The 13,253-nt window shown below is 37.1% G+C and overlaps 1 protein-coding gene and 1 long non-coding RNA gene across 11 annotated transcripts in view; one reads left to right on the top strand and one right to left on the bottom strand.

Moving 5' to 3' along the window:
- Positions 1-13,253, top strand: part of CHD9 (chromodomain helicase DNA binding protein 9) — a 228,889-nt gene that overhangs the window by 198,847 nt on the left and 16,789 nt on the right. For all 10 annotated transcript variants that reach the window (XM_020873089.2, XM_020873088.2, XM_020873093.2 and 7 more), the window contains 7 exons: positions 2,581-2,684; positions 3,175-3,292; positions 3,890-3,947; positions 6,302-6,344; positions 6,711-6,942; positions 9,107-9,309; positions 11,537-12,445. In XM_020873089.2, the coding sequence (XP_020728748.2) occupies positions 2,581-2,684; positions 3,175-3,292; positions 3,890-3,947; positions 6,302-6,344; positions 6,711-6,942; positions 9,107-9,309; positions 11,537-12,445 (1,667 nt within the window). The remainder of the gene's footprint in view (positions 1-2,580; positions 2,685-3,174; positions 3,293-3,889; positions 3,948-6,301; positions 6,345-6,710; positions 6,943-9,106; positions 9,310-11,536; positions 12,446-13,253) is intronic.
- Positions 1,233-13,253, bottom strand: part of LOC139029920 (uncharacterized) — a 50,281-nt gene continuing 38,260 nt past the window's right edge. Inside the window, exons 3-4 of the long non-coding RNA XR_011482222.1 lie at positions 3,123-4,854; positions 1,233-2,143 (exon numbers count right to left, since the gene is read on the bottom strand). This is a non-coding gene — a long non-coding RNA (uncharacterized lncRNA). The remainder of the gene's footprint in view (positions 2,144-3,122; positions 4,855-13,253) is intronic.

Below are 13,253 nucleotides of genomic sequence, written 5' to 3'. Positions count from 1 at the left end.
TCTCAGCTGTCACAGCACTCATCACAGGTATTGAAGAGGTTTTGCAGATACTTCTTCAGAAGGGCAGGGTTATGTCTATCTTGCTATTGCCATTGTTAGCACATAGTGAATACTGTTTAAATCTATTTTGCATGGATGATCTGGCCAGGGGAAGTCAGAGGCTTTATGCAAGAGATTGCAGAAATTAACAACAGGAGTATATGCACCTTATTGTATTCCTTTCCCCAGCAGTTAACGAACACTTAACGTGCATATGGCACATTTAAACCATGAGGTATATACTGAGTGCCCTTTACTCTTTGTGTGTGTTAGTCGCTCAGTCGTGTCCGACTCTGTGACCCCACGGACTGTAGCCCACCAGACTTCTCTGTCCATGGAATTCTCCAGGCGAGAATACTGGAGTGGATTGCCATTCCCTTCTCCAGAGGAACTTCCCACCCTAAAACCCTGGTCTCCTTCATCACAGGCACGTTCTTTACCATTTGAGCTTCAGGGAATTCTGTAAAGTGAAAGTCACCCAGTCCTGTCCGACTCTTCGGGACCGCGTGGACTATACAGTCCATGGAGTTCTCCAGGCCAGAATACTGGAGTGGGTAGCTTTTTCCCTTCTCCAGCTGATCTTCCTAACCCAGGAATCGAACTGGAGTCACCTGAGCTATCAGGGAAGCCCCCTTTACTCTTTAAAAGAAGGAAAAATACCTTCCACCTCAGATGTCACAGTATTTTGAGTTTAGAGTGCCACCTGATGGTTTGTAAAGGGAAATACATATCTGACCCGCTTGATGATTCCCCTTTGGGTATCCTGTCTCCAGTGTTCTTTCCTCTTATTCCTTTATCTTTCATGCTTCTGCTTTGATTAATCCTGACCAGGAATGTAATCAAAACTAAGTATCTTATTTAACTGTATTTTTCCTCATCTTTTTTCAGCTTTTGCCATATCATAGGAAAACCTCTCTTCCTCTTCCTGCACTAAACTAAAAAATATTGTGACTGTGACACTTCTCTTTTTAGCAAAATAAGATATAATGAGATGTGCATTTTAGAATGCCGAAAAATGTCTTTCAGTCTCCTGGCAAAACACTTATGAAAAATAAACAGTGATTTTCTTATGTTTTAATTACTTATAAAACTTATAACTCTTTCTTTTTCACTGTCAGTGTCTTTTATTTCAGCTACATTAGTGGTTAAGTATTAGGTTCTTGTGGACGGACGAGACCAGAAACATTGATCACTTATTTTCTATCTGAAAGTTTATTTTGAATTCCCAAAGATAACCAACTTATAGATGAACTTCTGTCACACAACTTAGGAAACTCTTCATATCTTACATCCATAGTCCTTTGTTAATTGATTTATAAAATTTATGATGCTACGATGAAGAGATGAAATGCAACTAAATTTGTGGGGTTTTTTTTATGTGTTGTGTTTTTAAATGGTTTGAATCTCTGTGGTAAAGAAGTGAACATTTCAGTCCTTTTATGCATGGCATCTTTCCCTTTTTAGAGGTGTATATTACTTCAGAGGTGTGTTACTTGCAGAAATGTTTCTGGGAAAATAATAATTTCAAGTGATAAAGGGAAAGAAAGTTATATTTATAAAATTATAAGTGCTGTAATTGTTTTATATTAATGAAAACCACCACATTACCAGAGCATCATGGATTTATCATTGTGGTTTTAGTAAATTATCATATTGTCATTTTGTGGCATGGTATTATAAACAGCATAAAAGTAGCACTTGGAGTGTTTCCATCAAATCACTAATCAAAAACCTGCGTTCTCCCCACTTGTAAGCAGCACGTAGTTTTTCAGCGTGACTTGCTAGCAACTGTTGCTGTTGTTCAGTCGCTCAGTCGTGTCTGACTCTTTGTGACCCCATGGACTGCAGCACGCCAGGCTTCCCTGTCCTTCACCATCTCCCAGAGCTTGCTCAAACTCATGTCCATTGAGTCAGTGATGCCATCCAACCATCTCGTCCTCTGTCATCCCCTTTTCCTCCTGCCTTCAGTCTTTCCCAACATCAGGGCCTTTTCTAATAAGTGGACTCTTCGCATCAGGGGGCCAAAGTATTGGAGCTTCAGCTTCAGCATCAGTCCTTCCGATGATTGATTCAGGATTGATTTCCTGTTCCTAGCAATAGCAGTCTAAAAGAGACATAACTTGTTTTACAGCCTGGAGCAATTGATTTGCTTTTTTAGGGGTTCACTCTCCTCATATACAAAATAAAAAATTTGAACCAGATGATTTTGGCCACATTGTTTGCTGACATAATCAGATAGATTTTTGTCTGTATCTAAAGGAAATCAGTGGAAAGACTATTATTCCTTAAGGATAAAGTAAACCTGTTGAAACTTACTTCTGTTGTGCTTAAAATTATTAATTCATTTTATGATATCTTTGTAGTTATTGTGCAATTTTATAATTTTAATTGGTGATAATTGTGGGAAATAAGAAAATAAAGTTATATCCTTTTTTTTTTTTTGTTAAAAAACACAATGCTTTTTATAACCTATGTAAAATTTTGCTTCCTCTTAGACTTGTTTATAGTAACCCATAAACTCGTATCATGCTTTTTTTTAAGTGACATTGATGTTTGGGTCCCAGAACCAGACCACTCAGAAGTTCCAGCTGAGTGGTGGGATTTTGATGCTGATAAGTCACTCCTTATTGGAGTTTTTAAACATGGTAAGTGAGAAGTAAGATAAGTAGAGTCTTCATCTCTGTATACTGTTAAGTCAGCTATGTCTTAATTTTTTTATTTCCACTTACAGCTTTATTTCAGTAACACTCATTGAATATATATATAAAGCGTGCACTCTCGAACTGTCCATCATTCACTACATTTTCTTCTGAGTGGGTGGCATATATAAACTGCTTCTCCCAGACATGTCTCATGTAACATTCCCTCTCAGGAAGAGTTTTTATGTGAAATTTGTTGCATGTGATCAGTTTTTTCTCTTGTTCAGCTTAACTGATAAATTTAATCTAAATTCCTAAATATACTTATTATCAGACCATGTAATGTTTGTGATAATTTCTAGAAAATGTGTAACCTGTATCATTTTAATATATGGTCCCTTTAGTGCAGGAACATCACCCATCATAAATATGAGAAATACTTACATGTTTTTCTTCTTTTTATCCTTTTTACTTCCAAAATTGGTGGTCCCTCTAGGTTATGAAAAGTATAACACTATCCGAGCAGACCCAGCATTGTGCTTTTTGGAACGAGTAGGAAAACCTGATGAGAAAGCAGTTGCTGCGGAACAGAGGGCAAATGATTATATGGATGGGTACGTGCATTTCAGAAGCATGAGTTCTCCGTATATCTCTGTCAACATCAGCTGTGTTCTGTCAGTGATGTTTCTCTTTAAATAAAGTAGTAGTAGCTAATGAGAGTGTAATAAATTAGCACTTGTCGAACAGAGTGTGAATGAAGAAAGGGACTGGAGGTTCCCCACACCCATTCATTTGATGAGTTCTTCACTTGTCCATTCTTAGTAGTCACAGCAATTAAGCCCATAAAATTTTGAAGGTGTTAAAGGGAAAAAGAAAGCTAAGCATACACAATTGAAGAGAAATATGATGTTGATTATACCTGTTTCCTTTCTCACTGAAAGAGAAAAGTAAGAGTCTATGTTAAGATTAATACCACATTTATAAGTGAGTTTGGGGGTAAATTAGAGTAAATTAGAACTAGCTTTCTTCTGACTTGCCATGTAATTGCCGTCATGCTATTAGGCGAGCTCCTCTGGCTAAACAACAGAGACTTCGGTCTGACCTTTAAAACATATTAAAAAGTCCTTCCAACAGTACCCCGTTTGTTTGTCCAGCCAAGGGAAATTTGAAGTTCAGGAACAATAATTATGGCATTTGTTGGTATTTAACAGGGATGTGGAAGATCCAGAATACAAACCTGCCCCAGCTATCTTTAAAGATGATATAGAGGTATGCTTTGAATCATGTTTTTAAGTCATCAATTCTAGTTATCCATGTTTTCTTTTGCTTGCTTCTTCTTATGTGTGTTTTTCCTTCATATGTTTTTATTATGCATCATTTCTCTCAAGATAGTGACCAACATGGGTTGCCAGACATGACAAATAAGCATTTAGAATTTGCTTGATCTCCTCTTCTAGACAAGCTGGAGACTTGTTTGGACATATGGATGAAATGAAACTTGCCAACATGCTACACTGCTAGGAACCAAAGAGACAGTATTCAGGGGCAAAATCCCAAAGCAGAGTGAGAACTAGATGCTGAAGGCACACAGCAACAGTCAGAAACTGGGCCTCCGTAAAGCAGTTTGAAATAGAGGGTAGAGCCTGGAGGAATTTTGAGCTGCTAAAGCACAATTCTAAGTGTTCTATTTATAGAAAGTCAAAAGGAAGAAAAAGAGTTGTTGAAAGTACAGAAAATAATCTTTTGGATTGGAGAAATGATATTAAAAGAGGAGAGGAATTTTTCTAGTATTTCTGAGAACATAGTAAAGACTAAACAATGCTGTGGCTGTCAGGTAGGATTTGCTGGCCTTGGTTGCCAAGGGAACGGGATATTGAGGAAGAAAGATGAGGTTTAGGCCAGTGTGTACCGGTGAGAATGATATCCAGTAAAATCAGAACCCTTAAAGGGTAGTACTTCCCACCAAACTGCGCATGAAAACATGGAAATTTATCTCAGCATGGGCTTCAGGTAAGGAGAAAATTATCTCCCCTGAGAATTCATAACCATAGGCCTACCTTTTCTTGAGTTTATGGTTTGATTTCTTTTTTTTTTCCAATCTGCATGATCCAGGAATTCTCAAGGCAAAAAATGTAATATAAAAAGAGATCCCAAGCTGGTAATACCCTTGAGGTACCTGGTGAAGGAAAACAAACAAAGATAAAGAACTGATAAAAGAAACAACTTCAGTTGAGATTATATTTGCGTCCTGAAGATAGCCTTCCATGAAATAAGGTCAAATCCAAAACTTCATCTATGAGGAACAATTTACCATGAATTCATGTTAGCAAATACAACAAAGAACAAGATTAGATCTCTAAGAATTTCTAATAATAGATCTCCTGAAATAGAAAATAAATAAATTTTTTACTGATTAAAGAAAGAACTAAGAACAGAACAAAAGAAAGCATATGATTTTTTTTTTAAGCATATGATTTTTAAAGGGACATGTGAAGAAGAATTATATGTAACTTTAGAAGTGGAAAATATTGACCTTGAAATTTAAACTCAACAAATAAGTTAAACCTTGTGCTGGAGAAGCAAATTAGACACAGTTCATGAGAGAAGAAATTATTTACAATATAGAGGAAATTATCCAAAATGTAGCATGATGAATCAGTTTGAGCCAAAAAGAGAGAAACCACATAGTAATTTCCATAGGGAAAGCTTGATGTAAAGACTTACTGATTGTGATAGAGGAATTGACATATTGAGAGATAGAGTAGAAAGAAGTGTCGGGAACTCTAAAGAATGTAAGAATAGCCACTGCTCCTAAGGCTGAGATACAGCACCCAGGGAAGGATCCTGTCCCCACGAGGGCTGAGGGTATGGCCATAGTAAGCAGAGGACTATTATCAAAAAGATTAGAAATAACAAGTATTGGGTAGGATGCAGAGAAAAGTGAAACCTTGTACATTGTTGGCGGGAATGTAAATTGGTGTGGCCACTATGGAAAACAGTATGGAAATTCCTTAAAAATTAAAAATTGTCATGTGATCCAGCAGTCAAACTTACGGGTACTTAGCCTTTAAAGAAAGCACAAATTTGAAAAGATATATGCACCCTGATCACATGTTGTTTCAAGTATTATTTATAATAACCAAAATGTGGTAACAATCTAAGTGTCTCTTGATGGAAAAATGGGTAAAGAGATTGTGAAAGATATATATACATAACACACGTTTTCATGTCTATGTTTATGTATATATGTATACAATGGAATATTATTCAGTCTTTAAAAAAAATGAAATCTTCTCCTTTGCAACAACATGGACCTTGAGAACATTATGCTAAGTGAAATAAGTCAGAGGAAAACAAATACTGTATGATCTCTTAATATGTGGAATCTAAAAAAGAACATATTTTTAAACTAAATTGATAGATAAAGAGAACAGATTGTGCTTGCCAGAGGCTGGGAGTTAGAGATGAGGTGGAAATGGGTGAACTGTTTTTGGTTTGAGTTTTTTTAGTTTAAATAAATTTTTAAAATTCTTTTGCAAAACAAAGTATTATAAAGAAAATCGATTCTCTTATTGTATCTTGACCCAGTTTCCCTATGACACATTTCTGTTTTCTTTTGAAAGGATGATGTTTCCTCACCGGGAGATCTTGTTATAGCAGATGGAGGTAAATAACATTTCTTTCTTTCTTTAGTATTGTTGTAAATTAGCATTCCCATGATACCATGAGATCAGTAAACTAGTACACTATCATATGTTTCAAATGTACGTGAAATTTATTGAAGACAGTTGCAATCATTATAAAACATAGTTGATTGAAAGTTTAACAGTGTTTTTAGTTGTTAGAGCTCTAATTAAAGCTTTTTTAAAAGAGATTTGCTTTTGCTTTTCACTTAACTGAATTACAAGAAAAAATTAAGTAGGGAAATATTGCTGCTTTTGTGAGCTTTGTGGCAGTATCTATTGAGTTTTTTGTGTGTTTGTTTTTTAGTTGTGTGTTTTTTTTAATTGACATGAGTTTCTTTAAATGTAGATGGTCAGCTGATGGAGGGTGATAAAATTTATTGGCCTACTCAGTCAGCTTTAACTACCCGTTTGAGGCGTCTCATTACTGCCTATCAGCGTACTAATAAAAACAGACAGATCCAACAGATACAAATCCAACAAGATCCAACTTTCCCTGTGCCTGCCAGTGTTATGCAGCCTCTTTATGAAGAAGCCACTCTTAACCCTAAAATGGCAGCCAAGATAGAAAGACAGCAGAGGTAAGACTAAGTTTTTAATAGATAGTATCTAAATATACTATTCATTCTGAAGTCTGTTAGGCTATGATTATCTCACTTTGCTAAAAACATATCTAGGTAGAGAAGTTGGTCAAAGCAAAATGCTTTATGCACACTTACATGTGTATATAAGTATATGCACATACAAAGATGGTTAAACTAATACCAGGTTGCATTTTATAGTTACTAGGTCTTATTTTATGTGTAATTCGTGTTTATGAACAGTGAGGTGTAAGGGAAATGAAGGTGAAAACTCAACAATTAAATTATAAATGAAATGTATTTTTAAATTACATGAAATAAATTCCATTGTGTCTTATTTTACACGATGACATTAATGAAGTACAGAACTCATGAAAGAGAAGTTCGTCTCTGCTTTTTACAGAGGATGAACCGTTAAAGCTACTGATGTCAAAGGGAAATAAATAGTAGTAGAACTTCTTGCAAGAGATCTTGTTAGGAGGAAAGGCACACTTCTCTCATCCCCAAAACTTTAATTTCTTAAAAAGGATAGGATCCTTGGAAAAGAATAAGAAAGTTTAGCAATAACCTGGCCTCCTTGTTAAACCTGGATCTTTGCATTTTTTCTGAAAGATAAATCATTGTTCCTTTGTTTCACTTGAGGCACATTCATTGTAACCAGAATTTAGTCTGACACTTAAGATTTTAGCTATCCTAGATGTAATACTCAAATGCTGCTGCCTTTGTAAACACACTGTTTCAGTTATCTGTCCTTGCATAACCACCTATCCCCATAACACAGTGACATAAAGCAACATCAGTTTTTTGTTTCTCACAATTCTGTGGGTTGACCAGGTGGTTCTTCCGCTTCCCATGGTGTTGGCTGGAGTCTGGGGAGGGATTGAAAATCAAGAGTTAGTTGCACAGTCACGTCTGACTCTGTGATCCCATGGACTGCAGCCCACCAGGCTCCTCTGTCCGTGGAATTCTCCAGGCAAGAATACTGGAGTGGGTTGACATTTCCTTCTCCAGGGGATCTTCCCAACCCAAGGATCAAACCTGGGTCTCCTCCATTGCAGGCAGTTTCCAAGAGGGAATATTCCAAATGGCAAAGGTTGAAGTTGCAGGTTTTTTATGGCCTAGCCTCAGCAGTTACAGAGTCACAGCTGCCACCTACTATTGGTCAAAAAGTCATAGGGCCAACCATAATTTAAGGGAAATGAGTTGCACCTCTCAAATGGAAGAATGGCAAAGAATTTGTGGCCATCTTCAGTCTACCACATACATTTTCCCTCAGTCTGGAAGATTTAGATAATCTTCCTAAACTTTTAGTTTTATCCTAGTATTCAGTGGCCCTTTATTTAGTACAAGGATAAAGTTTAACTTCTTAAGCCTTAATTCAAGAGTCTCTTCAGTTTAGGCCTTAGCATGCATTTATAATTTTATTCACTACTATTTCCTCAGCCTGAATTGCCCCACTTAGTCTTGATTCAGTATCCTACTTAAGTTGTTCCTGTCACCGAGAATACTCTTATGAACTCTTTAGTCCATACATGGCCCTACTATTCCTTCAGTGTTCAGCATGGGTTCTGTATCCTCTGCTGATTTTTTCCTGCACTAGACTAGCTCACAGTATTCTTTGTTTTCTACACTCACATAGCACTTACTAAATAAAACTAGTCATTTTCAAAATGATAAAAGATCCTATAATAACATGCATCTTTTTCTTTCCATGTCTTATCTAAGCTGTAAATAAATGCCACTTAACTCTGTGATGTCTTTGTTCAAGTTTGAACAAATCCTTCCATCTTCTGTGCTATCCTAAACTTGTGGTTTCTATAATACATACAACTATAAAATACTACCTTATACTGTAAACATGTTTGAAATGTTTTATCTTTTTCCCAAAGGGAGGGTCATCATGTCTTATACATTTTTGTAGCCCATGCATATTTTTTCACACAGTTAAGTATGCAAAAAAACCATTACTGTCTGAAGGAAAAGAAGCATGGGTAGAGATGAGTCAACTAGCATTTTTAAATGTGTTTGTAAGGCAGTAACCCTGGATTTAATCTTTTAAAGTGTTAGGTACCTGAAATGTTTCTGAATTTTACAATAGTCATTTATATTCAGCATTAATATTATTTCCATGAGCTATGTGACTTTTTTCTGTAATTCAAAATAGATGGACAAGAAGAGAAGAAGCTGATTTTTACAGAGTTGTATCTACATTTGGAGTGGTATTTGATCCTGACAGAGGCCAATTTGATTGGACAAAATTTAGGGCTATGGCTCGGCTACATAAGAAAACTGACGATAGCTTGGAGAAATATCTGTACGCTTTCATGTCTATGTGTCGGAGGGTTTGTCGTCTTCCTTCCAAAGAAGGTATGTAAATAAAATTTTTTTTCCCTTTGTTTCAGTCAAAGAAACAGAATTAAAATTCAGAAATTCCCAGATTTTTAATATAGTATCATCTAATTCAACATTTCACCAGTTTTTCTGAATTGTAACTAAACTCTGCTTAACAGTCCTTAATTCCTTAATTCTACTATTGAAATTGAGAGCTAAAGGGTACAGGTACACATTTAATTTTGAGAAAATAGTGTTTTTATTTAGAATTAGATTTATGATTGTCGGGGGTGGGAAAATAAAGGATAACTTTTGATAAATAGAACTAACCTATATTTTTAGTCCGTCTGATAGAAACTATGCTGGAGGGCTTATTTAGCACAAATAATTTTGCAAGAAATGAGGCCTCCATTCAAAGGACAATTTAGTAGGAAAAACCACCCAGGGCCTTCAGAAAACAAAACCAAAACAAGAGCAATTAATCAAGACCTGCTAATTTTCAGCCAATTTAATTGATTTTGAATCCCAGGTGGGGAGTTTCCATATATCCCTCACTTTTCCTTCTGTAATGTTAAAATCTGACATCACTAATCATGCTGCTGCTGCTGCCGCTAAGTCGCTTCAGTCGTGTCCGACTCTGTGACCCCATAGATGGCAGCCCACCAGGCTCCCCTGTCCCTGGGATTCTCCAGGCAAGAACACTGGAGTGGGTTGCCATTTCCTTCTCCAATGCGTGAAAGTGAAGTCGTTTAGTCATGTCTGACTCTTTGTGACCCCATGGACTGCAGCCTACCAGGCTCCTCTGTCCATGGGATTTTCCAGGCAAGAGAACTGGAGTGTTGCCATTGCCTTCTCTGAAATTATTAGCCCAGGAAACTAACATTAGTACAATACCATTAACTAAACACCTTTTCAAGTCTTACCTGTTTTTCTTCTGATGTCATTTTCTGTTCCAAGAGCCCATATTGTATTCCATTGTTATTTTTCCTTCACCTTCTGCAGTCTATAACAGTTTCTCAGTTTGGGTTTGTTTGGGTTTTTTTGTCTTTAATGACCCTAATGCATTTGATCAATTTTGCCAAAAACCCTTCAATTTGGATTTGTCTTGTGTTTTCACATGATTGTGTTGGGTTATGCCTTTTTTTTGCAAGAGTGACTTAGCATTGGTGTTGTGTCTTTCTCAGAATGTAATTCAAGGGGCTCATGGTGTCAGTGTGTCTTATTACTGATGATGTAGCCCTTGATTCTTTGCTAACTAAGCTTAAGTAGTTTCTGCTGTGTTTCTCCAGTGTAAAATTATGTTCCCCCTGTAGTTAACAGATATCTTAAGATACTTTGAGACCACACAAGTCCTATTCTTCTCAAGCTTTCACCCACTGATTTCAGTAACCATCAGTAGATCTTGTCTGCAGCAGTTTTTAACTGTGCAGTTGTACTGCACGGAAAAACTGTTCCTTCTCCCTAGTCTACTCAATTATTTATTCATGTTCATATTTATTCAAATGAGTATTTTTTATTCTGTACGTTATAATCCAGTACTGTCAGTGTTAATTCTGGTGTTCAAATTGTTCCAAATCTGGCCATTAGTAGCTCTTCAGGTAGTCTCTACATTATTCCAACAAGCCTCTTATCTTTTTTTGAGTACTTCCCAACTGCCAGTATCTCTGCTGGTAAAGATATGACCCCACCAAAAAGAAGAGAGTGTGGTCTGATGTTGAAATGGAACTGTCTCAGACTAGTAGTCATACACTGTTTGACAGTTGTTCCTATGTTTATATCAAATTTTTAAGAAAGATTTTGGTGTCCCTGTGAGTCCACTGTAATACTCTGAGTTACCTCAGTGCACTTAAAGATATATGGACTTAAGTTTGCTTATGGGATGTTATTTTAACAGTTTTATATTTATAAGTGAGTTTGAGTGCTTTTCTCTTTGATTAAAACAGAGTAGTGTGACATTAGCTCATAGAGAATTTCTTAAAAGTATGTCCTAAAAAAAAAAAAAAAAAGTATGTCCTAGTTAAATTAACACACTTCCAAAGTAATCTTAATGTTTATTTAACTTTCTATAGATCCAGTGTTATGTGTTATGTGGTTATTAATATTTCTGAGACTTATATTTCCCCTCATTTAAAAATGTTAAAATGAAATTCTGAAACTATACAATGATATTGAGTATACATATATTTTAGAAGTTGCATTATTTGTTTTAAACCTACAATGAAGTATTTTTTAGGGTAATATGTTTGTTCTTACCTCAATATAGAACTGGTGGATCCAAGTATTTTTATCCAGCCAATCACAGAAGAACGTGCTTCTCGGACTTTATATCGCATTGAACTTCTAAGGAAAGTAAGGGAACAGGCCCTCCGACATCCACAATTGTTTGAGCGCTTGAAGCTTTGCCATCCAAATCCAGACTTACCAGTCTGGTGGGAATGTGGCTCTCATGATAGGGACTTGCTCATTGGAGCTGCTAAACACGGGGTGAGCCGAACAGACTATCACATTCTTCGGGACCCTGAACTCTCATTTATGGCCGCTCAGAGGAACTACAGTCAAAGTAAGATGGCTCATTCAAGGACTTCTACCCCACTTTTACAGCAATATCAAGTAGCACTTTCTGCTTCTCCTCTTACCTCTCTACCTAGGCTCCTAGATCCTAAAGCTGTTATTCTAGAGGATGTGAAAGTTAAAAGTGAAAACCTTAAAGAGGAGCCTCAGTCTTCTGAAGAAGAGTCTATGTCTTCTGAGGAAACCAGGACACTAATAAAGTCTGAGCCTGTAAGTCCAAAGAATGGTGTTTTACCACAGGCTACTGGAGACCAGAAATCTGGTGGAAAAGGTGAAACAGACAGACGCATGGTTGCAGCCAGAACAGAGCCTCTAACTCCAAACCCAGCTTCTAAGAAGCAGCGAGTCCACAAAAGAGGATCAGAGTCTAGTTCTGATTCTGACTCTGATTCTGAGAGATCGTCCTGTTCTTCCAGATCATCTTCTTCCTCGTCTTCCTCCTCTTCGTGTTCCCACTCTCGATCAGGCTCTAGCTCTTCTTCTTCCTCCTCTTGTTCTTCAGCATCATCTTCATCCTCATCCTCATCTTCCTCTTCCTCATCCTCCTCCTCATCTTCGTCAGAAGAAAGTGACAGTGAAGAAGAGGAAGTCCAAAAGCGAGGTATATGCATAAAGTGCTTTTGCTATTTTAAGACATTTCATATGCAAATGAGAAGTGATTCAGGTTGCTTAAGCATGCTTAAAATTGTTAGTTTAAATTTTACGTGTACAGATTTTCTTAAAGAAGGATTGCTAAAAACACAACTAGGTTACTGTTTCATACTCTGTATTCAGTATTCACATTGCAAAATGGGTTAGTCAAACAGGATGAGAGACTTGGCACAATAATTTTATTTATTTGTGATTGCCTTAAATTTAGTATTGTATTTTTCCTAAAAGAAGTTCATCAGTGAGCAAATAAAGATAATAATTTTATAATAGATACCAGTCCGACTAACAGGACCCAACTTGGCCCTACTCAGAAATATCTAGCAGAGGAACTCCAAGCTGTCCATAGAGTAGTGGTAGGTGGTCCTCTTCTACAGGTGTCCTTATTGCAGTCTGACAGCTTGGGTGTAAGGAAATGTGAGTGAGTGTGAGTGCGTTAGTCGCTCAGCCGTGTCCAACTCTTTGCTACCCCGAGAATTGGGGCCCACCAGGCTCCTCCGTCAATGAGATTTTCCAGGCAGGGATACTGGAGTGGGTAGCCATTCGCTTTCCCAGGGGATCTTCCCGACCCAGGGATCTAACCCAGGTCTCCTGCATTGCAGGCAGACTCTTTACCACTGAGCCACCAGGGAAGACTGTAAGGAAATGAGTCAACATCACATGGGCACAGGAGCCACCCTGAGAGCCACAAGGGCAAGCATCTCCTGTAACATCTCCACAAGCATGACTTTCTGGGTTTTCACACAGGACATGCCCAATTA

The sequence above is a fragment of the Odocoileus virginianus genome, chromosome 20, assembly GCF_023699985.2.
Source record: "Odocoileus virginianus isolate 20LAN1187 ecotype Illinois chromosome 20, Ovbor_1.2, whole genome shotgun sequence".
In the NCBI taxonomy this organism is placed as follows: Eukaryota; Metazoa; Chordata; class Mammalia; order Artiodactyla; family Cervidae; genus Odocoileus; species Odocoileus virginianus.
The sequence above is the reverse complement of the archived record's forward strand: the minus strand, read 5'-3'. Positions and strand labels throughout refer to the sequence as shown.